Source organism: Rattus norvegicus, chromosome 7, assembly GCF_021556685.1.
Source record: "Rattus norvegicus strain SHRSP/BbbUtx chromosome 7, alternate assembly SHRSP_T2T, whole genome shotgun sequence".
Taxonomy (NCBI): domain Eukaryota; kingdom Metazoa; phylum Chordata; class Mammalia; order Rodentia; family Muridae; genus Rattus; species Rattus norvegicus.
The window spans coordinates 136,122,464-136,149,547 of record NC_141540.1 but is presented as its reverse complement, the minus strand read 5'-3'; the positions used below and the strand labels follow the sequence as shown (position 1 = coordinate 136,149,547).

At 43.0% G+C, this 27,084-nt stretch overlaps 1 protein-coding gene across 2 annotated transcripts in view; it reads left to right on the top strand.

The window, feature by feature from the left end:
- Nell2 (neural EGFL like 2) overlaps positions 1-27,084 on the top strand; it is a 319,573-nt gene that overhangs the window by 132,111 nt on the left and 160,378 nt on the right. For both annotated transcript variants that reach the window (NM_031070.3, XM_087559210.1), the window contains 3 exon segments: positions 3,916-4,007; positions 7,319-7,421; positions 16,717-16,845. In NM_031070.3, coding sequence (NP_112332.2) covers positions 3,916-4,007; positions 7,319-7,421; positions 16,717-16,845 — 324 coding nt within the window.

Here is a 27,084-nt window from a genome sequence, read left to right as displayed (position 1 = left end):
GAAGCCTGGCTTCTGTGGTTGACATTGTCCTGGCACTGGTTTTGTGTGCATTCCCAGTATGAGGTCCTGGCAAAGAACTGGAATGCCTGAGGGAAAGAACTGGCTGTATTTCCTTACTGCCTCTTTCTCTGTACTAGGGTGATCCTGGTCACTGCCCAGCTCCTAGACAGCCGTTCAGGCATAACTCAGATCCGCTGCCCTGAAACCTTTTCCTCCTCCCCTGGATTAGACACAGTCAGCGATGACCTGCTGTGATCTAGTGTCTGGTTCCTTGGTTAGTGTGTTCTTCCTCAACCTCTGTCCATCTGTCACTCTTCCCGGATCGATCTACCCGTCTACTTTGTTTATTATTTATGAGTTCTTTCCTTGTAGAATATCAGTTTGAATTCTATTGAAATGAGCCATAGGTAGGGTCTGTCTGTCTGTCTGTCTACTAAATAGCAATGCAGGGGTCACAGCTCATTTATGTTGGAGTCCTGGCACCTGCAGGGCACAGGCACGTCAGAGGAGCTAGGGCACAGTTTCTAATGAGCTGTAGATGATTGTGTTCTACTTCACTGGCGTCTTTCTGAGAAGCCCCAGACCCTTTAATGTTGGTGTTTAGATTCATACCACCCATGTTTTCAGAAGTCTTTATAGCTTCTCTGAGTTTCTTCGCTATTTCTTTTACAAAACACAGGAAAAGCAAATCCTGTTGGCACCGTGGATATTCCACATAAATATTGAAGATCAGAGTAACTCATCAAAATCCAAGTGAGGAAAGAACTCACTTTGGGTTCCCCCTAAGCCAAGCTTGGCATCCCTGCCTGTTGCCTGAAAGGGAGTAGAGTCACTTTGTGCTCCCTCTCTGCACAGCTCCCTTAGGTGTCCCATTGTCCCACAAGTTGCCTATTTGTGTCTCTTGAATTGAGAGTTTTGAGCAGAAGGTCCATCCGCTCTGAATGACTACTCAATTATTCTAAGAATTTGCATGAGGAGAATTCACCCTTGTGATTTCACCCAGTTTCCTTTCACCTCTGTTCAACAAAGGCCACAGCACTGCGATATTTTTCTACTACTTGCCCTTGTAATAAAAGAAGCTGCAGCTACTGAGTCTTGCAGTAAGCTTAAAAACCTTGGTGCTGAAGAGACGTTAGAAAGCTTCGCCTTTCATTCGCTTATAAAATGCAGCATGTATAAGTGTAAGCGGATGTGCAGTAGGTCAGATCCTGGAACACTGAGTTTATGGGATTTACTAAGAAAAATAAACCAAACACTTTAAGTTACACACTGAAGAAATATTTAGCAGTCAGTTGCATTTATTAAGTAAACACATATGCTATTTCAGTCTATAATTTGACATACAGTGTACAACTGACATATCAGTTGTTTCATTTTAAATATTCATGAGTGAGCAACTTTCAGCCAGCCTGTAACATAATTTATATAATTAAGTTGTAATATTTTTCAGCTGGCTCCCCAAAATTTATAACTAGAAGATGTATTTATGTAGTTGAGTTTGTTATAGCTGAGTAAGGGGATCAGCTGAAGAATGGCTCTTTAAAAATCTGCATGTTCCCACCATTTAAATATATTCCTTTAAGTGAGCAGCTAAGTTTTAAAAGATGAAAATTAAATTACAAACTTTGGCATTAATATTTATATAATAATATCAGTCCAAATATATCTGATTTCAATCTTATCAATTGCCATTGACAAGTTATATTTTTAAATATGGGAGGAAATATAAATCTCAAAGAGCAAAACGATATTTTTGATTCATATAGGCAGAAGTTAAAGGAAAGATAGGCATTGACATTGTAAGTCGCATGGAGGAGAAGGTGAATTTATTAAAATTGAAGAACAAAGTGCTAGAAACTGTCTGCATCAGACTGTCATGTCCATCTGTCCCTAAGCCAGTTCTGCATCAGACAATCATGTCCATCTGTCCCTAAGCCAGTCCTCTTGGGCTGGATTTGCATGCCTAGGGTGGGGGGGAGTGGGAATGTGTGCATCTATGATGGGTGCTTTCAAAGAAAACGATGCAAAATTGCAAAGCAAAATCAGTTGAGAGTCTAAGACCCGAAGCCAGATAATGATCCTAAGGTCAGGCCACTCAGTGTGGGGAGAGCCCAGGGAACTCAGTAGGGGGGTGGGGAAACCCAGGCTGCTCAGTGTGGGGGAGCCTAGGGAACTCAGTGTGGGGGGAGCCCAGGCTGCTCAGTGTGAGAGGGACTCAGGCTCTGACCAGACACAAGTAAATATGTGTAGTGTGAACTGATCATTTCAAAGTAAGAGAAACCTTTGTTAGTTCAATTTTAAGTAGTTTGCAAGTTTCATAAAGAAATGACTAGAGATCTGTGCCCCTTAACTATTTACACCATACGTCCAAGTTTCTGAGTTGCATTTAAAATTTTTCTGTCATTGAGATAGAAGCAAGGTGGGCCCATATTTATTAATTCATCCCAATATCTTAAGTGGGGTGTCTCAACTCACAAATATTCATGTAAAGTAGTGCAGACTAAAAGCCATAAAGCTTACATGCGCATGTTGAAATGAAAGGGGCTTCCTTATTCGCCCTAAAATCCTGTAGCATATTAAGATGGGCCAGGCGGTTGTTGCCACCCACGTGCCCACTTAGGGTTCTCAAGGAGCGCGCCTGCCATCAGCCAATCAGATAGCTGCAATCTTTGTTGTTTTTCCCCTTTTTATTGAAAATAGAGCTTTTCTCCTTCTCCTCCCAGTTCCTCTCCACCTTCACTCATCCACATCTATTTGTCTCCCTCAGTCTCTTATTACAAAACAGGCTGCTAAGGAAATTAATATGATCGGATATAATATAATGTAATATGTTAGAACAAACACTAACATACAGGACAAACAGAAGGAAAAAGCCCAAGATGGGTATGCAGAGAGAGCCCTTGTCCTTCCCAGTCCACAGGGATCTCCTAAAAACATGAAACCGGGAGCTAGCATATATATGCAAAGGACATGTAGGGTAAAAGGAAAGAAAAATATAAACAAGTGAAATAGAAATAAAAATCAAGATAAAACGTTTAAGATCTTGACACATTTTGAGACGAAGAAAACTCCAAAGATGCTATTGGATTCATTTCCTGTTGGCCATCCACTGCGCTGTATCTAGTCTATCCTTAAGAGTAGTTTGTGTCCCTATGGAGTCCCAGTGGAGAAAAAGAAATGTCCATTTGCAAGTCCATTTGCAAGTGGTTCTCCATTGGAGATAACTTCTGGGTTAGGGGTGGGACCATGTGCCCACTTCTCCCTTCAGCTCCAGGACTCCATCTGATGCAGCCCTGTGCAGGCCGTGTACCTGCTGCCCCAGTCTCTGTGAGATCACAGATGTATTGTTCCTGTTGGTCCTCCATCCCCTCAGTCTCTTCTCCCACAAGGTTCCCTGAGCCATGAGGAGGGGATTTGATAGAGACACCCCCTCTCCAGTTGAGTGTTCTGAGGTCTTGACAGTTGTGGGTCTCTGCACTTGTCCCCAGCTTCTCTGATGCAAGGGGAAGCCTCTCTGATGAGCTAGGCACTGACCTGCTACCCTGGCCAGCACCTGTTTTCTTCCTTTTTAAATTTGTGTCTATTCATTGTGTACTGAGTTTCACAAAGGTGTTTTCATATAAATATGTCATTTCTATGTGTTTTAAGTGTATGAAACTTAAAAAAAATATCAGCCTCCAAAGGTCCTTTCCAGAGTCCTAGTCTGGCACCTTGGCGTACCTCGTTTCCCCCTTTGTGCCTCTTCTCACCCTCTCAGGTTAATTGGTGTGGCACTAATTAAGGTTTACATGGTCCTCACAGGAGACTGAGGGTACAGTTTTAGTGATTGAGTCGTAAAGGAAGTGAAGTAGTAAGGAAATGGTCTGCACATCTCTGAACCACGGTTCCTAACAAGACTCTGGTGTCTCTTTAAAGCCACCTGCCAGTTCCAGGGGCGGAGCTACTTTGAGGGAGAAAGGAGCACAGTCTTCTCAGCTTCCGGAATGTGCGTCTTGTATGAATGCAAGGTAAGCTGGCTCCCAGGGGCCTCCCAGAATCACCCCGACTATGTGAACACCGTGAATGTTTCTTTACAAACTCCCCTCTAACAATGCTCCTTTCAAATCCTAACTCAAAGAGAAAGTCGGACTCTCAGTGACCATTCAAACAGGAACAAATTTCCATGACCTTTTCAAGCATGTAACATACTTGTTATTAAAACAACTTTACAACAAATAAAAAGTTACTTGGTCAAGTCAGTATTATGGAACTGAAAAGTTTCAAGTTCAAATCAACTCCTTGATCACTGTTGTGAAGACAAAGGAAGAGAGGATAGAATCCACTTGTTGACTTTCATGGTTGAGAAATATCACTCAACTAATGGAAAGTAAAACACGAAACAATCTAGTAAACCTTGATATCATTGATATTGATTTTAAATAGATCCTTGAAGCAAATCCTGTAGACTGTCTCTGTCCTGTGGAAGTTGGCGTGAGGGCATGTGCAGAGCCACAGGAAATGGGGTTGGCTTTCCAGGTACAAGGTCAAAGAGCAGAAGAGCACAGGAAAACACCACATCGGTCAAAGCTAATTTTTCATTTGAGCTTTAAATTCCCCTTTGAATGTCCCTTGTGTGTGGATTTGACAATCTAGAGATCACATGTAGTATTAAAATCTAATATAAATAATTTAATCCGATTGTGTCAATAAACTACTAGCTATAGAATTACTAAGGGCTGGGGAAAAGAAAGTCCTGAAGGTTTTTCCAGGATATCTGAGGTTTCCAAGGAGATAGGCACATTTCATGCACATCCATCAGAGAATGTGTGAACATAAGCCAGTCAGATGTTGAGAGGCAGACCTATGTCAGGAGGGACTGGGGCTGTGGATTCTTGTCTTTATAGTGTACCCCAGAGGCTGGCTGGCTTGCTTGCTTATTTATTTATTTATTTATTTATTTATTTATTTATTTATTTATTTATTTATTTATGTATTTATAATTTACGTCCCCATGATGCGGTTCCTCTCTTAAAGAGGAATCACAAGCTCCTGTCTCCCGATGGGACCTCTTCCGGGAATCCCCACCCCATGCTATTCCCGCTAGGGCGAGTCTCGTGGTGGGGCCTGATTTGGGGTTTGCTCTAGTCATTCCAAAACAAGAAAAGGAAACTAGCAAACAATGCTGCTTGAAGCACACAGACACATTCTGGTTGGTCTCTACATGTGACCTCTAATTCCAAAGTATACACTGTATGTTTGAACCCCTGAGGGCATTTGATGCCTCTTAGCATTTGTAGATTTAATAACGTTGATGAGACATTTAAGCTAGGACAGTTGCTTATGTGGTGCTAAATATGCATAAGGTAATCCATTGTAAATGAGCCCACTTAGAGTTCTAGATACAGGTAACGCTGCAAGTGCTCAGTGTTCCTCAGGTGAGTGGTACCCTTTGGTTTAAACACAAGTTCATGTCTCCTCTCCTCTCAGCTCTGTGATGTCCAACAGGAGTGTGAGGCACAAAGATGATTGGTTGAGTTCAGCTTTCAGTATTTAGTCCATATATCTAAAACATCATTCAACTTGAACTTTTTTTTTTTTTAAAAAAATAATTAATGGAATACACTTTCCATTCTTTGAGCAATGCCTGCAAAATCATGTTCATTACAACGTCCCAGAGCATGGCTGTGGACTGGATGGCAGAGCCCTGTCAGTCATCCTGGTTTTGTGATTCTTGACTAAATTCTTGGCATTAAGGTCCTCCATCGTCTCCTCCTTCTTCGGGCCCCTTAGCTTCTGTATTCACAACGTTAAGTAACCGACAGGCTTGCCACATTTCCACCATCTATCCTGCTAACTCCAGGGCTTCTTTGTTTTATCATCAGCCTTGCGGATTTGAAAATATGTTCTAGGGGGCTTTGGCTTTACTAGGTGCAGAGACCAATGTCACAGTTCTGAAGATAAGAACAGAGTTGAAATGACTGCTGGAGCAGAGGAAGTGCTGGAGTACGCTTTATACACGTCTTCTCCTCCTTTCTTGGAGAAACAGTATGATCTGCATATATAAGACAGGAAAAGCAATTATTGGAATTATCCTCATGAAAAAGGTTCCCGGCAATGTATAGAAAAGAAAACTCACACTATTAAGCAGCAGTGAAAATGGAAGCCTGTATCCTCCTCTGCACCGGCAGCATATGGGGCACTGTCAGGATCCTTGATGACCAGAGATGACAGTGCAGAAGAAGCCAAGTGTTTCTTCTGGGGGGTGGCTCCTCCAGGTGTCCAAAAAGTAGATTCTATTTTTCTGTCTTCCAAGAGTTCTTCATCTATTTGGTTGCTAGAACTTCCTGATCATGAGGATGATGTTACATTTATTTTTTTTTTCATTCAAGAATTCCAGTTGTGTGCCAGGAAAATATCCTTAAACATTGGCCTACAAGTCACACATTTGACCCTCATTTTCGTGGTAGTTTTGAGTAAGAACACATCAGTATTCTCTACAAATTCATCTGTGAGTCAGAAAGTGTTTCCTTCCCTCCCCTCTTCACTCCCCTCTCTCTGTCCCTCCCATTCCTTTCCTGTCTCTCTCTCTCTCTCTCTCTCTCTCTCTCTCTCTCTCTCTCTCTCACACACACACACACACACACACACACATACACACACACACAGAGAAAGAAAGAGACAGAGACAGAGAGAGAGACAGAGAGACAGAGACAGAGACAGACAGATACACACACACACAGAGAGAAAGAGAGACAGAGACAGACAGAGACAGAGACAGAGAGAGACAGAGACAGAGACAGAGACAGACAGACATATACACACACACATATACACATACACATTGGGTCTTATTGTGTAGCCCTCATTGGCTTGGATCTTGCTAAGTAGACCAGGTTGGTCTTGATGTCACAGAATTCTGCCCCCCAAATGACAGATATGTGCTACAACACCCAGCAAGACTCTTTTTTTAAACAGAGCTTTGAAGCAAACTTATACAAAAATCCCAGCTTAATTTGCTGGTTTGACATGTGCTGAATTCAGAGTGTACTGTTACTGTAACCCGAGCCCCGTCTTTGCTTATGCTTGTCACTATATTTATAAATCTGTTGGAAAACGGATACACACTTCCAGGCTTACATAGGTATCTGGATGTTGCTGGCCTGGCTAGAGTGCACTGGCCTCTGACACCCAGGCCCACTGGCTCCCTATGAAGTTTTGCCAGATGGGACTTAGTGCCATGTCGGTATGATCCAATGCCCGAGGGGAGCCTTCTGCCTGTAACCCTGCAGTCAAGTTCTAGTTGCCAACCTTCAGGCATCTCTTTTCTGTCGTCCAATAGGATCAGACCATGAAGCTTGTTGAGAACGCCGGCTGCCCGGCTTTAGATTGCCCCGAGTCTCATCAGATCGCCTTGTCTCACAGCTGCTGCAAGGTTTGCAAAGGTAAGGTTTGATGAACTAGTAGCACTCTCCGGCAAGGACGTGGGCAGAGTGTGCGTTAAATAACAAACTGGAGACAGAGACACCTGCCTCATGCTTAAACTTACCCACAGGAGTTAAAAAGTAACCACCATCGAAGGTGGGGGCGCAACAGCATAGTGGCCACTAGATCTCAGGAAGGCACAGAGAATGGATGACAAGAAAGATGGTTGCCAAACCCAGGGATGCAGGCAGATGGGAAGAATGATTTCTGTCTTCTGGGGCTCAGTAAGATCTGCGTGGATTACAATTAATTGGGTATTTCAAATTTCCTAATGGAAAGGGCTTGGAGCACTCCTAACACAAAGAAATGGAATATGTCTGAGGTGATATATATGCCAATTACCCTACTCAAATCATTGTGTATCATCTGCATCTTATTGAAATGTCACAAGCCATCCCATAATATTCACAATTGCTAGATGCCAATTAAAAATAAAAACACTTTAAAAGATTTATATACAAGAGTTATTGTAGGAGGATAATATAACTGATATGCATGAGAGATTTTGATGAATTAATCCCAAAGATTAATAACATTTTACCTGAATTTGTAACACAGTGGGAAGCCCTGAGCCCCATGTTGAATTCTAACAGATTCTCCCAGGCATTTTTGCCATATGTCTGTACCTGTCTCGGGGTCTGACCTCTAAACCCGAGTCAGCCCACCACTGCTGGACACAATTATCCTTCTGATAGGTTTGCTCTCATTTCCCCTCGGTTTGTTTCTCCAGCTGACCTACGTGCAGAGACAGACCGCACTAGGTTTCCTGCACCAGGTCCACTCCTGGTCCTGCATTGGCTTCACAGCGACAGAGGCGACAGGCTGCCCAGGTGCACAACACTTCTTTTGTGTTGCCTCTGACTTGATAAGCCTCAAGCCATAAGTACCCCTAGCACTTCAGTTCCTTGTAAGCAACCAGCAAAACTATCCACAGATGTGCTGGGCTACCTCAGGAGGCAATGAGTTCCCCTCCTAGAGATTCTTAAATTTGTTGGTTCAAGCATTACAGTTAAGCAATTATTATATAGATTTTTAAGATTTGGTCATTTGTGAGAGCACTTATGAGACCTGTCCTGTGTTAACCTAGGTTATACATGTGTGTGTCCCCCTCCTGCTCCAGACAGTGCACATCTGGGAAAGACTGAGTCACTGTACCTTAACCCTGGAGTGATGTCTGGAGTGTAGTCAATGTTCACAATGATGTATTTAGAACAGAGTAACATCCCATGTGCAGTGTGCGCACACATAGAGACTGCGCTTGTCCTGCAGCTTTCAGAGGAAAAAGTAAAGGGACACTTTGGAAAACCTATACCAGTTTGTTTTCGTTTAAGTTACAGCATTACCAGGAAGGAGGGGGTGACATTTGGAATGTAAAAATAAAATAATTCAATAATAAAAAACACCCAAAACCAAATGTAAACGTATTCCCACCCCCTCATTTGCACAAGTGGTGGGTGGAGGCCAGAGCACACTTACCGGGATCCCTTCCACCATGCATATTACTGGGATTGGTTCTCTCCTTCCACCGTCTATGTTACAGGGATTGAATCCATCAGCGGGCTTGGCAGCAAGGGATTTTTTGTTTTCCATGCGATCCATTGTTTTAGCCTAAAGATTTAAAATAAAATCTCTGTTCTGCATGTGGGTCTCTAGAAACTGCACGATGTCTTAAGAGCTGGTCTTCCCAGAAAAAAACTTTCAAGGTATCTGTTGGCAACTACAAAGACTGCCCTCAACCAGATAAACAGTGCAGACCACTGTGGCTTTCACCCTCAGCACCGAGTCAGAGCCTTGGCAGAGCATGTCTGCAAGCTGATCAAACTCAACAATGCTCATTTCAGTCATTCATTTGGGACTTTGGGTTTGCAGCCCTACCAGAGCATTTTTGGCAGCCAGTTGTGGGTAGTAGCCATGATACTTCTTACACTTACGTGCAGACACAGTTAGTTAGGGTTCTTAATAAAATGTGTCCTGGGTGCCTTCTCAGCTAATGTAAGAAGGAACACACTTTATGGAACTGTAAACCATTGCTGAAGAGCAAACTTTCCTCAAACTCAGCACCTCAAGATAATGTCTTTATTGTGGATGTCAGCGTTTAGGTCAGAGACGTTCAGGCAGGCTGACTGAATGGTTCTACTTCTTCAAATGTGGACTGGTGGCACTTTGTAATGTTAGTTAGAAGCTGGGCAGGACTGACTCTTTTAGGAAGGTCTTACTCTAGGCCTAGTGTCTTGGTAGAAATGGCTGAGAATCTAGACACAGTCTTGTAACACAGTCACTGTCCCCCCTCACATAGCCTCAGGCCATTTCCTCATGCCTTGTCAGGCAGGACACCTGTCAGGCTAGTTTAATGGTGACTGGAGAGTTTTATGGAAGTCTGGTGTTAATACAGTATCACTTATCCCATATTCCATTGTCCAAGGCAACCAAAAGTCAGTCAAAATTCAAGGGAAGCAGGGTTAAACGCCACCATAGACAAGAAGAAACTGCAGAAAACTTGGACATAACTGGCTTTAACTTGATGCATAACTGTCAACCTGACACACTCTAGAGCCCTCTGAGAAGAGAGTCTTGAGGGATTGCTGAGATTGGATTTGTCTAGGGACATGCTTGCCGGGGGATTATCTTGATTTTATTTTATTTTATTTATTTATTTATTTTATTTTTTTATTAACTTGAGTATTTCTTATATACATTTCAAGTGTTATTCCCTTTCCCGGTTTCTGGGCAAACATCCCCCTTCCCCTTTCCCTTCCTTTTTTTTTTTTTTTTTTGGTTCTTTTTTCCGGAGCTGGGGACCGAACCCAGGGCCTTGTGCTTCCTAGGCAAGCGCTCTACCACTGAGCTAAATCCCCAGCCCCCCCTTCCCCTTTCTTATTGGTGTTCCCCTCCCCATCCTCCCCCCATTGCCGCCCTCCCCCCACCAGTCTAGTTCACTGGGGGTTCAGTCTTAGCAGGACCCAGGGCTTCCCCTTCCACTGGTGCTCTTACTAGGATACTCATTGCTACTTATGAGGAGGTCTCAGTCCTCTGTGAGTGGTAACATTCCTTGTGGAGGAGGTTGTGATCCGTTGGAAAGCTAAACATGAGCTTGACTGATCAAGCAGCATTGCCCTGTGGTTCTCAATGTGAGCGAAAGGTCCTGCTGCAGGTAACAGCAAGGGGCCTGACTCTAAGTTCCTCTTGTGGCTTCCTCAGTGGTGGACTGTGTCCTGGGATTGGTAGCCTAGTTAACTCTTTCCTTTCCTTAGTTGGTTTTGGGCAGTATTTCTGTCAAAGCAGCAGAAACTACAGTACAGTAGTGGCCGTCCCCAATTCAGTAGAAGGCCTAAGGGGTTGCACAGACTTTAAGTAAACATCACAGAAGTTAGAGTGGAGCTGGCCAAGCTGTGCAAGAAGCCAAGCTATGGCCTCGGGTATTGAGAGACAGTCTGATCACCTCTATTTCTGAGCATTAATATGTTTCAAAACCCAAGTGAAGAAATGGAAAATTAACCACAAGACATTGTTCCATATTTAAACCGCTCACATTAAAAATGTGTTTACATAGAATGACAGAGTTTCCCATGATTCCTCACCTCCAATTGATAGGAAGTGGGGCCCATGACATCACTTTTCCTAAACATCTATGTTGAGTGGCCTAGACTTTGCAGGTCAGACTTAGACAAATACTTGAACTCAAATTAAAATTAAACGACCTGCTCCTGACTCCCTTATTAGTAATAGGGCCTCTAAATTGCCCAACCTGACCTTCAGTTTGTAATTCTCCTGCCTCAGCCTCCTGAGCAACTGGGTTTACAGACATGCATATCCCCCTAGAGTTGGCCCTTCTTAAAGCATTTAGAACCCGAAGGATTTCAGGCTTGTCTGACCTCATACATGCAGGACAAGTAAAGGATCTCCTGGCATTCTCTGACTTTCACATGAGAAAATCCAGTTCCCAAGTCTTAAATCTGAGTCAAATCTTTCACATCTGTTATGACAAATTCATGGAGAAATAGCCTCCAGTTTTGTGCCCCATACCTAATGTTAAAGACACAGTGTTCACTTCTGAATGATCGTGTAGCTCAGAACTGGTTAATAGGTGTCCCTGAGGGCCATCATGTCACAAAACTCTTGTTCTTGTCCCTGAAGTTTGGGCAGAATTAGAAACCAACTCAAACCCACTGTCCCCTAGGCCTTCTGCATGGGCCACCTTTGACAGCAACAGGCAGGAGGACCCGGGCCCGAAGCCCTTCTCTGTACTGTTGGGAACCTTGGAAGGAAGTAGGCAACAGGCACAGGCCAGAGCTTCTGCGATAGAGGAGAGATTCTCAGACATGCACAGTGGATGTGGGTTTATGTGTACATCCCTCTCTCTCGCCTTCTCCTCTGTTGACATTCCCACCCTCTCTTTACACGACTTTTTCCTGTTTGCCCTCTTAGTTATGAGTTGGGGAGCAATGTGGACATGATGTGGGTTTGTCTCTTTCCTGTGAGTAATTCCTACTCCCCACGATACTCAGTAGTTACTTTCATGACATTTTTATCTGTGTATTAGTAATAATATTACAATGGTTGTCAATATTGGCTTCATGGCTCAGCAGTGGAATTTATACATTGACGTTAGTTGCCTCAGAAGAAGGCCAATGACATTTAAATTCTGTCTTCTTGTTATACCCCTTGATCTACACTTTAGAAAACACTGGGAAATTTATTAGCTTTCAGATTACACATAGCTACATTAGCATTTTTAATGGGCATTTGAGAGCACTGAATTCTATGTCTTGCCCAGAAAATGAAGTCTGTACACCCTGTCTTAGTATAGGTTTCATTGTTGTGAAGAGACACCGTGACCAAGGCACCTTTTATAAAAGATAACATTTAATTGAGGTTGGCTTACCGTTCAGATGTTCAGTCCATTGTCGTTATGGCGGGAAGCATGGCGGCACACAGAAAAACATGGTGCTGGAGAAGGAGCCAAGAGTTCTATATCTTGTTCCTAAGGCAGCCAGGAGGAGGCTCTCTTCTGTCCTTGGAGGAGTCTGAGCATTAGGAGACCTCAAAGTCACACCTAAACTGTGACACATTTCCTCCAACAAGGCCACACCTATTCTAACAAGGTCACACCTCCTAAAAGCACCACTTCCCATGGGCCAAGCATATTCAAACCACTACAACTTCCAAAATAGATAATAAACCAACTTCAGTTGATTTATTCTGTATGACTCAGAAGACCCAGCTCATGGCTAGAGTACCTCTCTCTCTCTGAGGTCTTGGGGCTACATGTGTTCTCACTGATATGCTTATATTTGTGTTCATGTTGCCATGGTTCATCGGCAGAAGAAAATGCTTAGTGTCCTCATGAGATAAGTACAAGTCCCAGGACTGAACTTCAGTGTCCTGCATTAGCTAGCATTGGAGAAGTAATTTTGTCTAGGCCAGTGTTGTGCATTGATTGATGGGTCTTAGTCCTGTACAGGGTCAAGTCCATTCTCCTGAATGGATTTGGGTCAAAAGTCAGGGTGAGTGGGTCCTTCCAGAGAATAACTAGGTCTCTCACAACCCAAAATATGATAAGTCCATGCCTAATATCTGCTGTCAAACCAATTAGTACTCACCACAAAGTTACTGAATGCCCTCTCTCCTCATCTATCACCAGCACATAAACTGTTCTTGTCACCGATGTGGCTTCCTTTCTAATGGACAAATGCATTATTTTTATAGGAAAGTTTGTTCTTAACAGGAATGCACAGAGCTCCATATATACTTGCAAAGACAGTGACAGTGAGTGACAGAGACCTAAAGCCTAAAGTACAGTGGAAGAAAAGAGAAAGGCTGGGCTGTGTTAGATACGATCTCTGCTTCAGGCTGTAGCAAACACTGGAGTCGGTTTTGTGCTATAGGTGTTAGTATCTGATGTTAGAGTCATCGGTACCAGATTAGGAGTTCTTGCCATCACCGCACATGCTATGGAGCCTGTGCATAGGAGATCCCACTGGAACCCTACACTTTTATAAGACAGGAGTCAACCGTAATTTCACACTGATAAAATCTAGTGGCCGAGGAAGATGGATTAGCTTCCACAGACTGCATCTGCGCAACCTTCGTGGCAGAGATTGGATCTTATGGAAAGCTGGGTCTGCATCTCCAAAAGCCCTGCACACACCATGCATGCACAGCAGCGAGGATGCAGACGGCATGGGCGACTTGCAGAGCGAGAGTCTCTGGCTGACAAGTGACCTGCTTCACTGACTGTGAATCCTCTACGCATTAGAAGATGCACTGCGACCCTGGGATTTCACTATGCAGACTCCAACACTCAGAGCAGCAAACGAACTCTGTGTGTGTGTGTGTGTGTGTGTGTGTGTGTGTGTGTGTGTAACAGATTTAAATACCTATTGGATATCTTTTATAATAAATGGAGTTTGACTGACTGACAATTCTAGTTTTCACATTTTTGGGTTAATAAATAACCCAAGCATTGTCTTAACTTTTGTCTGAAAGGTTGAAAATGAGGCCACACTCCTTTCTTCTACTTGGAAAATATCTTTCTATGAGGAAGCACCTATATGTGTGTGCGCACAGGGTCTGATGCTTCTATGGCGGCTCTTTACGTTGCCGATGTGGGAATGAACTCGGGATGGATTGGACTAAAAACGGCACAGCTCAAATAAGAAGGGACACACAGAGTGTCCTAGATGAGCTGGAGGATTCTTAGAAACGGGGAGGGTTTACAAAGTGAAAAGGCGATAGTTTCGAAATACACAAACTCAACTCCAGGAAGCAAAGGAGTGAAAACTCACCAGATCTCTCTCATAGAGAGCCACAACTGTCTAAAACAGACGAGACACGGGGAAATCCAGAGATCTAACACTACACGGGCCCTCAGTTGTGGAGTTTCCTATGTACTCGTAAGACTGAATTATTTCCATATACTTTTCGTCTTAATTCAGGTTAAAAAGAAAGGATTTTGGCTTTTAAATTTTAGTTTGATTATGTGTCAAGCTACTGGGATAGGTAGTAAAAAATTTTTTTTACATGAAATCGTTTCCCATCAGGCATTGTAAAATGTTAATGAAATGCATTTTAAGAAATATGACCCTAATTTAGTTACTTGCAAAAGTTACTTGCAAAAAAGAAAGAAATAAAATGACCCTCAAAGAAAAGTTTACATTTTAAAATTTAAATTATGTCAATTTTTCTCTTGAGAATTTTGCTTCCAAATATTTAGTCTTAATCTTAAGAAGGTATATTATGAAGAGAAGTCAACTTTCTAAGTAATTTAAGGGGCATTAATAACTCTATTTTTGTCTTTATACACTTAAATGATAATTTTATAACATTCATTCTCCATTTAATATTTTTCTTCCTCCTTTGAATGGCACTGTCTCAGGCCCATCGGCCTTCCTAAGGTCTATTAAATTGCACCAGTAAAGTTTCATTGGAAGTTGGAGTGGAGTTCAATGTAATTCTGCAATGGTATTGAAAATAGTCCAGGCCGTGAGTGACAGCAGTGTGCCCCAGCCGATGAAAGTGGGCACCACTCATTACAAATAAGGAGGCCCACTGAGATTTTCTCAACTGTGTGTGATTCCTGGCTATATAGATACGAGCTTATTTTAAGTCCTTCTTGTCCTCCGATAGATATGATGAAACCGTAAATTACCAGGCAGCTTGCAGCTTTCTCGGTAAAGTATGCATTAGGCAATTTAAAAATTCGTTGGATGACCCACGATCATGTACTCTACTTAAGATGGACCCCACCACTCAGGCTTCATTTCAGCATTTTAGATCTCATTGAGCAGGGCTTTCCACAGAAGGAAGAAAGTGTCAGGAACGTCTGTGCTTGGTGTCACTCTTTCTAAAAGTTCCATTTTTTCTTTCTCATCAAAAAGACTCTGGAATCTGTGAAAATCCTGTTATTCATAAAACCTTTCTTCTTCTGGGGTGGTTATACACTGCCATGCACATCTTCTGACAAAATTATATTTAAGTGATGTAATTTTCATTTTGAACAGCTTTTAAACAATTCCAAAATGCCTAATCTTCTTCATCCCTTAAATATTGTTGGGCACATTTCCCTCGGGCTTGATGGATGCTGAAGGACCGATAATGTGTGTTGACATCCTACTGTGTTAGCACCTTTATGGTGCCATTCATTTTAAGCTCAGTGAATCCTTGTTTCAAATCTGCAGAGAGCCATAATACGGTGATTAAGGACTGGGTAGCATTTATAAAGTCGATAACCAGAAAAGATACTAATGCATTTGAAGTAGAAATTAATTGAGTCAGACAAACATAAAGAATTGTTTTCAATCAGCAAATTAGAGCAGCTGTGGGTGCTTGCCTCAGGTCTGCACAGTACTGGGCATGGCTACTGCCAGGCAGAGATAGAAGAGAGGCTCAGGTTCCTTCTCCTTAGGGGTGAGCTGTCTGCTCAGGGAACAAGGGAGATTCAGGGAGAAGGGAGAAGGGAGGCTTTGTCTTCAGTTGTGTGGCGATTGATAACTGCACACAGACGGTCCTGGTTAAATAGAATAGGTCACAAAACCAAAAGTCATGAATCTGAGAGAAACTGATGGTGGGCATGGTAGAGAGAAAAGAGGGCAGGTGACATGGGTAATGAGAATATATAATATACATGAATTAAATTGTCAATAATAAGCCTAATAAGTCTTTAGAGTCCAGAGCTTAGAATAAACTACTTTCTTTTTTTGTTTTTCTTTTGTTTGTTTGTTTGAGGCAGAGTTTCTCTGTGCAATATAGTGTTGCCCTGGCTGTCCTGGAACTCACTCTGTAGAGCAGGCTGGTTTCGAGCTCAGAGATTCATCTGCCTCTTCCTCCTCTGTCTCTGCCTCTGCCTCTGCCTCTGCCTCTGCCTCTGCCTCTGCCTCTGCCTCTGCCTCTGCCTCTGCCTCTGCCTCTGCCTCTGCCTCTGCCTCTGCCTCTGCCTCTGCCTCTGCCTCTGCCTCTGCCTCTGCCTCTGCCTCTGCCTCTGCCTCTGCCTCTGCCTCTGCCTCTGCCGTCTTCTGAATGGTGGAATTAAAGATGTGTGCCACCGCTGCCTAGAATTAACTCTCTTTCTTTCTCTCTTTTCTTTTTTCTTTTCCCTTTCTTCTTCCTTCCTTCCTTCCATTTTTCTAATTGGAGGGGAACTGTGATCAGAATATATTGTATAAATTTTTTTCAACAAAAAAAGAAAAAATACATAAAGGACGCCGTGGAGCAGTTTGTCCTGTCAGTCGTATTTATCCTAACACGTTCTTCTTTCAGGTTATGACTTCTGTTCTGAGAAGCATACATGCATGGAGAACTCAGTCTGCAGGAACCTGAACGACAGGGCAGTGTGCAGCTGCCGGGATGGTTTCCGGGCCCTCCGGGAGGACAATGCCTACTGTGAAGGTAATCCCTATACTCACGTGTAGCTCGCCTGTATAAATCTGCTGGGACTACTGCATGTGAAATTTATTAATTTCCCAAGTTGTCAAGTTGATGGGCCCATTAAAAGCAGAGAGTTTAATCTGAAGCATATTAATCAGCTAAAAATAATTATCTTTCAAATTAGGCTTTTTCAGTATCTGCTAATAAGCCGATGTGGCCGTTCCTTGAATTAGAACAACGTCTCCACTGTGAAGTTGCCTTCTCTTTTCCACAATTAGATATTCAGTAGCCCACCCATTGCCATGATCACCATGGCTCGCAGTCAGAATCACGGTTGGGCTTTCCTAGACACCGTGGTGTAACAGAGGTAGTCGATTACCAGGAAGGCAAATTGTCTGCAGCTACTTTTGTTTGTTGCCGTCTGTAACCTCAATGGTTATTCACATACTCTATTTTACTTAGCAAATGGACCCAATAGAAAATATCATTTCTTGCTTATTTGGAATAAAACCTCTAATATTCAAGGTAGTTTGCTCTCTCACAAATGCAATGAGTGATGCAAATGCAGCGAGGGGCCATGCAGTTGTTTGCCTCCAGCCTTGCTCCTGTAGACTCCCCAAGTCCCTAAGATGCTGGAATTTACACTTCTGCAGGACTCCTATTTAAACCTAAACCATTAATGGGTTAATGTACAGCCAAGGGAGAACACTGATCTGATGGCATTGGGTACTTGGAGGACTTGGTTCCCTTTTACCCCAGCAGCTATCAAGCTCACGCCACAGGTCCCTCAAGGTAGAGAGTGTGTGGCAACAACAGCCTCTGTTCATTCCTTTGAGAAGCTGGCTCTGGGGAAACCACCTTGTACTTTTCCCCTTGGAATTAGGTAGATTTTCTCTGCATGAGAATTGGCACTCATTTTTAAAGCTGCCTTTGGATCAAGTATTTTCTTTAGTGCTTCTCATTCCGCCCTGAAGGGACCTTTCCACTTATGCAGAAGGAAAGATTCATGGCTTTCCACTCCCATTAATAATGCAAATTTATTTAAAGTTATTTTAACAGATCTTAGGTAAGGAATGGATTTTTACTTTGTGATTTTTTTTTCTTACTGAACAGAGTTGAATTTTCTTAGCAAAATTATCTATTTCCATCATAATATGCAATGAGCTCTCCTGGCATTATTAGCATGCACATGTAACCAGTGATACAAACACATATGCGACCAGTGATGCTAACACATGCGTCTTCTCGAACATAGGTTTCTGATCATTCTTTTTAGCCGATTCATGTGTTAAGTGTATGTGTGCACTTATGTAATAAATATTTGGTGAGCATTCTATATCTAGCAAGCACTTTTCTATGCACCGGGCAGTAAATGGTGAGCAAAATGATTAAAATGCATGCTCAGGAACTTTACATTCTAGGAGGAGAACAGAATAAGCCAGTAACCATGGAGAGGATAATTGCACGGAGAGGTAAAGCTCAAGGGAAGGAAGTGAAACAGATGGTGGGCTGGAAGTGCCAGGACTCATGTGAGTGGGATGCTCAGCCTTTGAAGTGGCCGTCTCTCGGGTCTCTTGATGAGAAGGAAACAACTTAGAAAGACTTGGGACCATGAATTCCAACTAGGAGGAACAGCATGTGGAGAAGTCCTAGTTAGAAGCAAACTTGGAATGCTGGAGAGACAGAGAGAAAGATGATGCCATGGTAAGAGCAAAGTAGGGCTTTCAGTTGAAGAATTAGCTAGAGCCAGCACATGTAAGTGGTTTACGAGGACTTCAAGCCATGTTTCAAGTAGATATTCTTGTACTTCTATGGGATAGGTGATGAACCAGTGGCAATGCGGGAGAGGAATTGTATATTCATGGTGAGACCAGGGAAAGGCTGTTGTAGAAGTTCCGGCAAAGATGGCCTGGCCTAAGTCAGAAAAATGACAGAGGTGGTGATGAGGGTGAACACATTCACGGTGCATTTTCAGAGCAGAAGCCAACAGTCCATGCAGATGGTTTATAATGGCGTAGAACTCACAAAGGCCTCCAGGGAGTCAGAATTCCGAGGTTAAGCAACACATCGATACTGTTGCCATTTATAGAGATGGGCAGCAGACTGAGAAGCTAGAGATTTAAAGATACTCTTTGCTTAAATTATTTTCAATTTTGTTCCCCTGCAAGTTAGTATCCACATAAAGCTTTTCCCATCTTGAATGTATCATGATGAAATGTTTTATGACCTTGTTCTTGGCCATTTGAAGATATAACCCTCAAAACTGGAGAGAATGATGGGAGGATGTTGTAGAAACCTTGAAATTTTTATACATGAGGGCATCTAATCCTTTTGTGCATCTGGCTATGCACAGAGTATTGGTCTATCTGGGGGAAACAGTCTTTTGATGCTATTCTGAGGCATGGTCTGAGGTATGTCTAGTGTCGTCTTAAAGTCTGTATACAGCCAAGGATGACATTGAACTTCTGGTACTATATGCCACTACCAGTCAAATCTCTGATATAACAAGTGTAGTCTTGTGATTCAACCTCTGGTTTATGCAGTACTGAGAATCAAAACCGTGACCTTCTCCACTCTAAGCAAGCCCTCTGCCAACAGAGCTACATCCTCAGCCTCTTGGGACACATTTTCTTTTATCAAATTTGCATTTTATCTATATATCCATTTATCTATCTATCTATCTATCTATCTATCTATCTATCTATCTATCTACCTACCTACCTACCTACCTACCTACCTACCTATCTATCTATCTATCTATCTATCTATCTATCTATCTATCTATCTATCTATCTATCTATCTTGGTGTGTGTGTGTGTGTGTGTGTGTGTGTGTGTGTGTGTGTGAGAGAGAGAGAGAGAGAGAGAGAGAGAGAGAGAGAGAGAGAGAGAGAGAGAGAAATATGCTTGTATACACACATGTGCCAGTGCATATCATATGTGGGGGTTAGTCAACAGTTTGCAAGACTTGGTTTTCTGCTCCCACCTTGTGGGTCCTGATAAACACCTTTACCCACTGAGCCATCTTGCCAGCCCTCCTTGGCAATATTCTTATCAAATTCGCCTTCTCTTTTTATTCTAGCATTGTTGCTAACTGTTGATTGCTTTGACTTTTTAGACAATACATATTTTGAATGTTGATGCAGGATTACAAGACACTCATCAGCCTCTGGTTTCCTGGAGCCTTGGCCCTGTAGAAAACAAAATAGATTTTTACATTAAACATAAGTGAATGATAGTTTGTGACATAAATTTTATTTCCTAAATCTGTGAGGTTGTTTTAACGCTATAGCTGTAATTGTGGTTATTGATTTTGACTGTAGTGTGCCTGTTCAGTGCTCCTGTAGCATCAGTAAATGTTAAAGTTGATTTATTCACCGCACACACATTTATGCAATGCTTCTCTTGTGCAAGGTTAGTGCTAAATGTGAAGCCTTACGTGGAGATGCACATGGCTGATACTGTCTCAGGCAAAGAAGACCACAAACCTATTATTAAAAAACATTTTACCAACACATGGCAAGTACCTTAAAACAGAAATAGATTTCCTAGGAGCCCAGCGTAGGTAAGTGCTGGGATTTGGGAACATTTTGCGCAGAGTTTAATTCTGAAATGTGAAGGGTGAGTGAGGCCAGCTAGCCTTAGATGGGGTAGAAGGAATCCCCTATGTGGAAGAGCCAGGCTTCTTTGGAGGGAAGAAACTCTTTCTGAGATGAACGGCAGCCCGAGGGAGAGAGAGGAGGCAGTGGTGCTTATGAGAGGCAGGGTGAGATGTGCCGCTTTGGATGTCAAAGGCTGCCCTATGCATCTTCTCATCTGGTCACTGTGACAGAGCACCTAGCAACAGCACCTTAAGGATTTTTTCATTGGACATTTTCTTATTTATTTATATTTCAAATGTTACTCCTTTTCCCCGATTCCCATCCATAAACCCCCTATCCCATCTCCCCTCCCCTTTTTCTATGAGGGTGCTCCCCCACCCATCTACCTATCCCTTCTCGCCTCCCCACCCTGACATTCCCCTACACTGGGGGGGGGTGTCCAGCATTGGCAGAACCAAGGGCTCCTCTTCCCATTAATGCCCAACAAGGCCATCCTCTGCTACATATGCAGCTGGAGCCATGGGTCCGTCCATGTGTACTCTTTGGATGGTGGTTTAGTCCCTGCAAGCTCTGGTTGGTTGGCATTGTTGTTCTCATGGGATTGCAAGCCCCTTCAGCTCCTTCAATCCCTTCTCTAACTCCTCCAGTGGGAACCCTGTTCTCAGTTCAATGGTTGGCTGTGAGCATCCGCCTCTGTATTTGTCATGCTCTGGGAGAGCCTCTCAGAAGACAGCTATATCGGGCTCCTGTCAGCATGCACTTCTTGGCATCAGCAATATTGTCTGGGTTTGGTGGCTGTATGTGTATATGGGCTGGATCTCCAGGTGGGGCAGTCTCTGGATGGCCATTCCTTCAGTCCCTACTCCAAACTTCATCTCTGTATTTCCTCCTATGAATATTTTTGTTTCCCCTTCTAAGAAAACCTGAAGCATCCGCACTTTGGTCGTCCTTTTTGAGCTTCATGTGGTCTGTGGATTGTACCTTGGGTGATCCGAGCCTTGGCGCTAATATCCACTTATCGATGAGTGCAGACCATGTGTGTTCTGTCCTCCACATAGCAGGCTTGAGGGACAGAGGCAGCTGAGTGTTGACCAGTAGGAGTGTGAGGCAGCTGCTACCTGGTGTAGGCAGTCAGGAAGCAGAGACAGCGCAAGAAGCTGTGTATGGACCTTAAGCTCCTCTCTGTAGGTGACCTGTTTCATGCATCTAGGATCCCCACTCCAAAGGTTACACAGCCTCCCTAAACAATGATGGCCTCCTGTGTCAAAGCTGTGGCAGGTGTGAGCATGGGAAACAGGGCACTGGCAGGCTTCACCCTCCCCTTTCCCTCTCCCTTGCTACACCTTGAGATTCCATTCCTAAAGCTGACCACCAAGGTTTATGCCTTATTTGGCCACTTGTATTCCCTGACTCATCCCTGAGGCTGATCACCAAGGCCCAGCTATCAAAATATCAAGGTCTGGCAACCAAGTTCCATTATTTTTGACTACGCAAATTAAAATACACACTCGGACCTTCCCAACTCATCCTAGACAATTCTGACACACTTTCCCTCTTAAAACTAACACTCAGTGCAGCTATGTGCTGCCATTTCTGCCCGCTTCAGAATTCAGCCACCTTTTCTCTTTTGCCTGAAAAGGGATCTCTTCGTGTTTAGTTTGCCCTTGGAGATCACTATTTGGTGTGTGGTCTGTGCCTAATCTGGGGTCTAGAGAGAGCACCCCACAGTATGTGGGTACCTTTACAAAGTGTTTCAGCATTTGAACTTGTGAGAGACATTTCACATTCAAACCATCATGGAGTTTCATTGAGGCACAAAGGTCCTGGTCACCTGTTTTTAAGAAAATCACTTCAGCTGTGAGGCGGAAGTAGGGAAGACAGCACCCTGGGACCTGGAGGTACTTACATCGTAACAGAGAGGTGGAGACACTTAAGAGCATCCAGGAGATAGAACTACCAGGTTCCGAGGATTCTCTGGTGATAGTGGACCAGGAAGAGGGCATGGAAGTTGATTCTCTGGTTTTGAGCCAAAAGTAGATGAATGTTGATGAGGCTCAGGTAAGGGAGAGTTTGGGAAAACCATCTTGGGTTAGTTCTCTTTATGGTTTATTTATTTAAATACGAGTGGATGTGGCATTCAGTTACCGTTCTATATACAACAAAATTCTTAAGTATGTAAATGACTCTAGAGCAGATATAAGGAATTAGAGAATTTTGAGGAATATTTGAGAATTTTATTAAAAAAATAAGGGAAGTGGTGTGACGTATAAAGTGTCATGGGGAAGAGAGGAGAGAGCAATGCCCTAGAATCCCAGAGAGGAGCAGATTCTAAGTGAATACTGAATGCTCCTTAGCATATTTTCTGTGGCTACAGCAGAATACCCGAGATTAGTTACTTCACCAACAACAGAAGTGCATTTGCCTTGTCCTTCCGGGACCTGTGAAGTACCTAGTGCAGGCATCCCAGCTGTTCACATCTGGTAAAAGTCTCCCCCCTGCCTCATGATATGACCAAGGGTGCCACATGCTGATTCCAAGCAAATGCACTCACTTCATTCCCCTCTTTGTAGCTCCTCAGGTCTCCTCAATGTTCCCACCCTCTAGAACTGCTAGTGTGTGACTTCTCACATGTCAACTTCTGGCAGACACAGTAAAGGTACATCTACTTCTGGGAGTGCAAGAAAGGTCCAGAAGGACCGAAAAGTGTCCTTGGCAATGAAGCTGACAGATCAGACTGGGGACATGAGCATCCTAGATTTGGTTGCCAAGGTGACAGTAGAGCCCATTTGCAGCCCTGAAGAGCATGTCACAGAAGATATGGGTCCCAAGAACAGAGATCGGGAAAGGAGACTTCAAGGACTTGCTTCCAACCCTTTGCTTTTAAAGTACTTTCCTTCTTGTTTGTTAATTGAGCTTTACAGGATACTAGTTGGGTTTTCTGTTGCCGTAATAGAATACCATGGCCAAAAGCATCTTGGAAAGGAAGGGATTTGGCTTCCATGCCCTGGAGTCAAGAACTGAAGCAGACACTGTGGAAGGACTCTGCTTATATCTTGCTCTCCGTGACTTGCTCTGTTTCCTTCTACAACTCTGGACCACTGGCTCAAGGGCCACACTGCCTCCAGTGGGCCAATCCAGACTTGCCAATGTATCCGTGTATCCGTTGCACGGAGGCATTTTCTTCATTGAGGTTCCACATCCCGGAAAACTGTAACACAAGTGACATCCTGCAGTAGGATAAAATTAGGATCTTTACAACCGCATAGCTTGTCCACCACTTAGGTAGAAAAGAACCAAGATATCTGGAATACACTGGTGTTTCCGCTATATTCACCTCATTTCTCCCTTTGCAATTATATATCTTTCTCTACCCACTTCCTGTTGCCTGCCTCTTGTGAATTCTTACTACAGTTTTAAGTATTTACATTTCATTTCATCTCTTTTTTGTGTGTTTAATTTTTTTTTTATTAACTTGAGTATTTCTTATATACATTTCAAGTGTTATTCCCTTTCCCAGTATCCGGGCAAACATCCCCCTTCCCCCTCCCCTTCCTTATGGGTGTTCCCCTCCCAACCCTCCCCCCATTGCCGCCCTCCTCCCATAGTCTAGTTCACTGGGGGTTCAGTCTTGGCAGGACCCAGGGCTTCCCCTTCCACTGGTGCTCTTACTAGGATATTCATTGCTTCCTATGAGGTCAGAGTCCAGGGTCAGTCCATGTATAGTCTTTAGGTAGTGGCTTAGTCCCTGGAAGCTCTGGTTGCTTAGCATTGTTGTACATATGGGGTCTCGAGCCCCTTCATGCTCGTTCAGTCCTTTCTCTGATTCCTTCAACGGGGGTCCTATTCTCAGTTCAGTGGTTTGCTGCTGGCATTCGCCTCTGTGTTTGCTGTATTCTGGCTGAGTCTCTCCAGAGAGATCTACATCCGGTTCCTGTCAGCCTGCACTTCTTTGCTTCATCCATCTTATCTAGTTTGGTGGCTGTATATGTATGGGCCACATGTGGGGCAGGCTCCGAATGGGTGTTCCTTCAGTCTCTGTTTTAATCTTTGCCTCTCCCTTCCCTGCCAAGGGTATTCTTTTTCCTCATTTAAAGAAGGAGTGAAGCATTCACATTTTGATCATCCGTCTTGAGTTTCCTTTGTTCTAGGGATCTAGGGTAATTCAAGCATTTGGGCTAATAGCCACTTATCAATGAGTGCATACCATGTATGTCTTTCTGTGATTGGGTTAGCTCACTCAGGATGATATTTTCCAGTTCCAACCACTTGCCTACGAATTTCATAAACTCGTTGTTTTTGATAGCTGAGTAATATTCCATTGTGTAGATGTACCACATTTTCTGTATCCATTCCTCTGTTGAAGGGCATCTGGGTTCTTTCCATTTTCTGGCTATTATAAATAAGGCTGCGATGAACATAGTGGAGCACGTGTCTCTTTTATATGTTGAGGCATCTTTTGGGTATATGCCCAAGAGAGGTATACCTGGATCCTCAGGCAGTTCAATGTCCAATTTTCTGAGGAACCTCCAGACTGATTTCCAGAATGGTTTTACCAGTCTGCAATCCCACCAACAATGGAGGAGTGTTCCTCTTTCTCCACATCCTCGCCAGCATCTGCTGTCACCTGAGTTTTTGATCTTAGCCATTCTCACTGGTGTGAGGTGAAATCTCAGGGTTGTTTTGATTTGCATTTCCCTTATGACTAAAGATGTTGAACATTTCTTTAGGTGTTTCTCAGCCATTCGGCATTCCTCAGCTGTGAATTCTTTGTTTAGCTCTGAACCCCATTTTTTAATAGGGTTATTTGTTTCCGTGCGGTCTAACTTCTTGAGTTCTTTGTATATTTTGGATATAAGGCCTCTATCTGTTGTAGGATTGGTAAAGATCTTTTCCCAATCTGTTGGTTGCCGTTTTGTCCTAACCACAGTGTCCTTTGCCTTACAGAAGCTTTGCAGTTTTATGAGGTCCCATTTGTCGATTCTTGATCTTAGAGCGTAAGCCATTGGTGTTTTGTTCAGGAAATTTTTTCCAGTGCCCATGTGTTCCAGATGCTTCCCTAGTTTTTCTTCTATTAGTTTGAGTGTGTCTGGTTTGATGTGGAGGTCCTTGATCCACTTGGACTTAAGCTTTGTACAGGGTGATAAGCATGGATCGATCTGCATTCTTCTACATGTTGACCTCCAGTTGAACCAGCACCATTTGCTGAAAATGCTATCTTTTTTCCATTGGATGGTTTTGGCTCCTTTGTCAAAAATCAAGTGACCATAGGTGTGTGGGTTCATTTCTGGGTCTTCAATTCTATTCCATTGGTCTATCTGTCTGTCTCTGTACCAATACCATGCAGTTTTTATCACTATTGCTCTGTAATACTGCTTGAGTTCAGGGATAGTGATTCCCCCTGAAGTCCTTTTATTGTTGAGGATAGCTTTAGCTATCCTGGGTTTTTTGTTATTCCAGATGAATTTGCAAATTGTTCTGTCTAACTCTTTGAAGAATTGGATTGGTATTTTGATGGGGATTGCATTGAATCTGTAGATCGCTTTTGGTAAAATGGCCATTTTTACTATATTAATCCTGCCAATCCATGAGCATGGGAGATCTTTCCATCTTCTGAGGTCTTCTTCAATTTCTTTCCTCAGTGTCTTGAAGTTCTTATTGTACAGATCTTTTACTTGCTTGGTTAAAGTCACACCGAGGTACTTTATATTATTTGGGTCAATTATGAAGGGTGTCATTTCCCTAATTTCTTTCTCGGCTTGTTTCTCTTTTGTATAGAGGAAGGCAACTGATTTATTTGAGTTAATTTTATACCCAGCCACTTTGCTGAAGTTGTTTATCAGCTTTAGTAGTTCTCTGGTGGAACTTTTGGGATCACTTAAATATACTATCATATCATCTGCAAATAGTGATATTTTGACCTCTTCTTTTCCGATCTGTATCCCCTTGATCTCCTTTTGTTGTCTGATTGCTCTGGCTAGAACTTCAAGAACTATATTGAATAAGTAGGGAGAGAGTGGGCAGCCTTGTCTAGTCCCTGATTTTAGTGGGATTGCTTCAAGTTTCTCTCCATTTAGTTTAATGTTAGCAACTGGTTTGCTGTATATGGCTTTTACTATGTTTAGGTATGGGCCTTGAATTCCTATTCTTTCCAGGACTTTTATCATGAAGGGGTGTTGAATTTTGTCAAATGCTTTCTCAGCATCTAATGAAATGATCATGTGGTTTTGTTCTTTCAGTTTGTTTATATAATGGATCACGTTAATGGTTTTCCGTATATTAAACCATCCCTGCATGCCTGGGATGAAGCCTACTTGATCATGGTGGATGATTGTTTTGATGTGCTCTTGGATTCGGTTTGCCAGAATTTTGTTGAATATTTTTGCGTCGATATTCATAAGGGAAATTGGTCTGAAGTTCTCTTTTTTGTTGTGTCTTTGTGTGGTTTAGGTATAAGAGTAATTGTGGCGTCGTAGAAGGTATTCGGTAGTGATCCATCTGTTTCAATTTTGTGGAATAGTTTGGATAATATTGGTATGAGGTCTTCTATGAAGGTCTGATAGAATTCTGCACTAAACCCGTCTGGACCTGGGCTCTTTTTGGTTGGGAGACCTTTAATGACTGCTTCTATTTCCTTAGGAGTTATGGGGTTGTTTAACTGG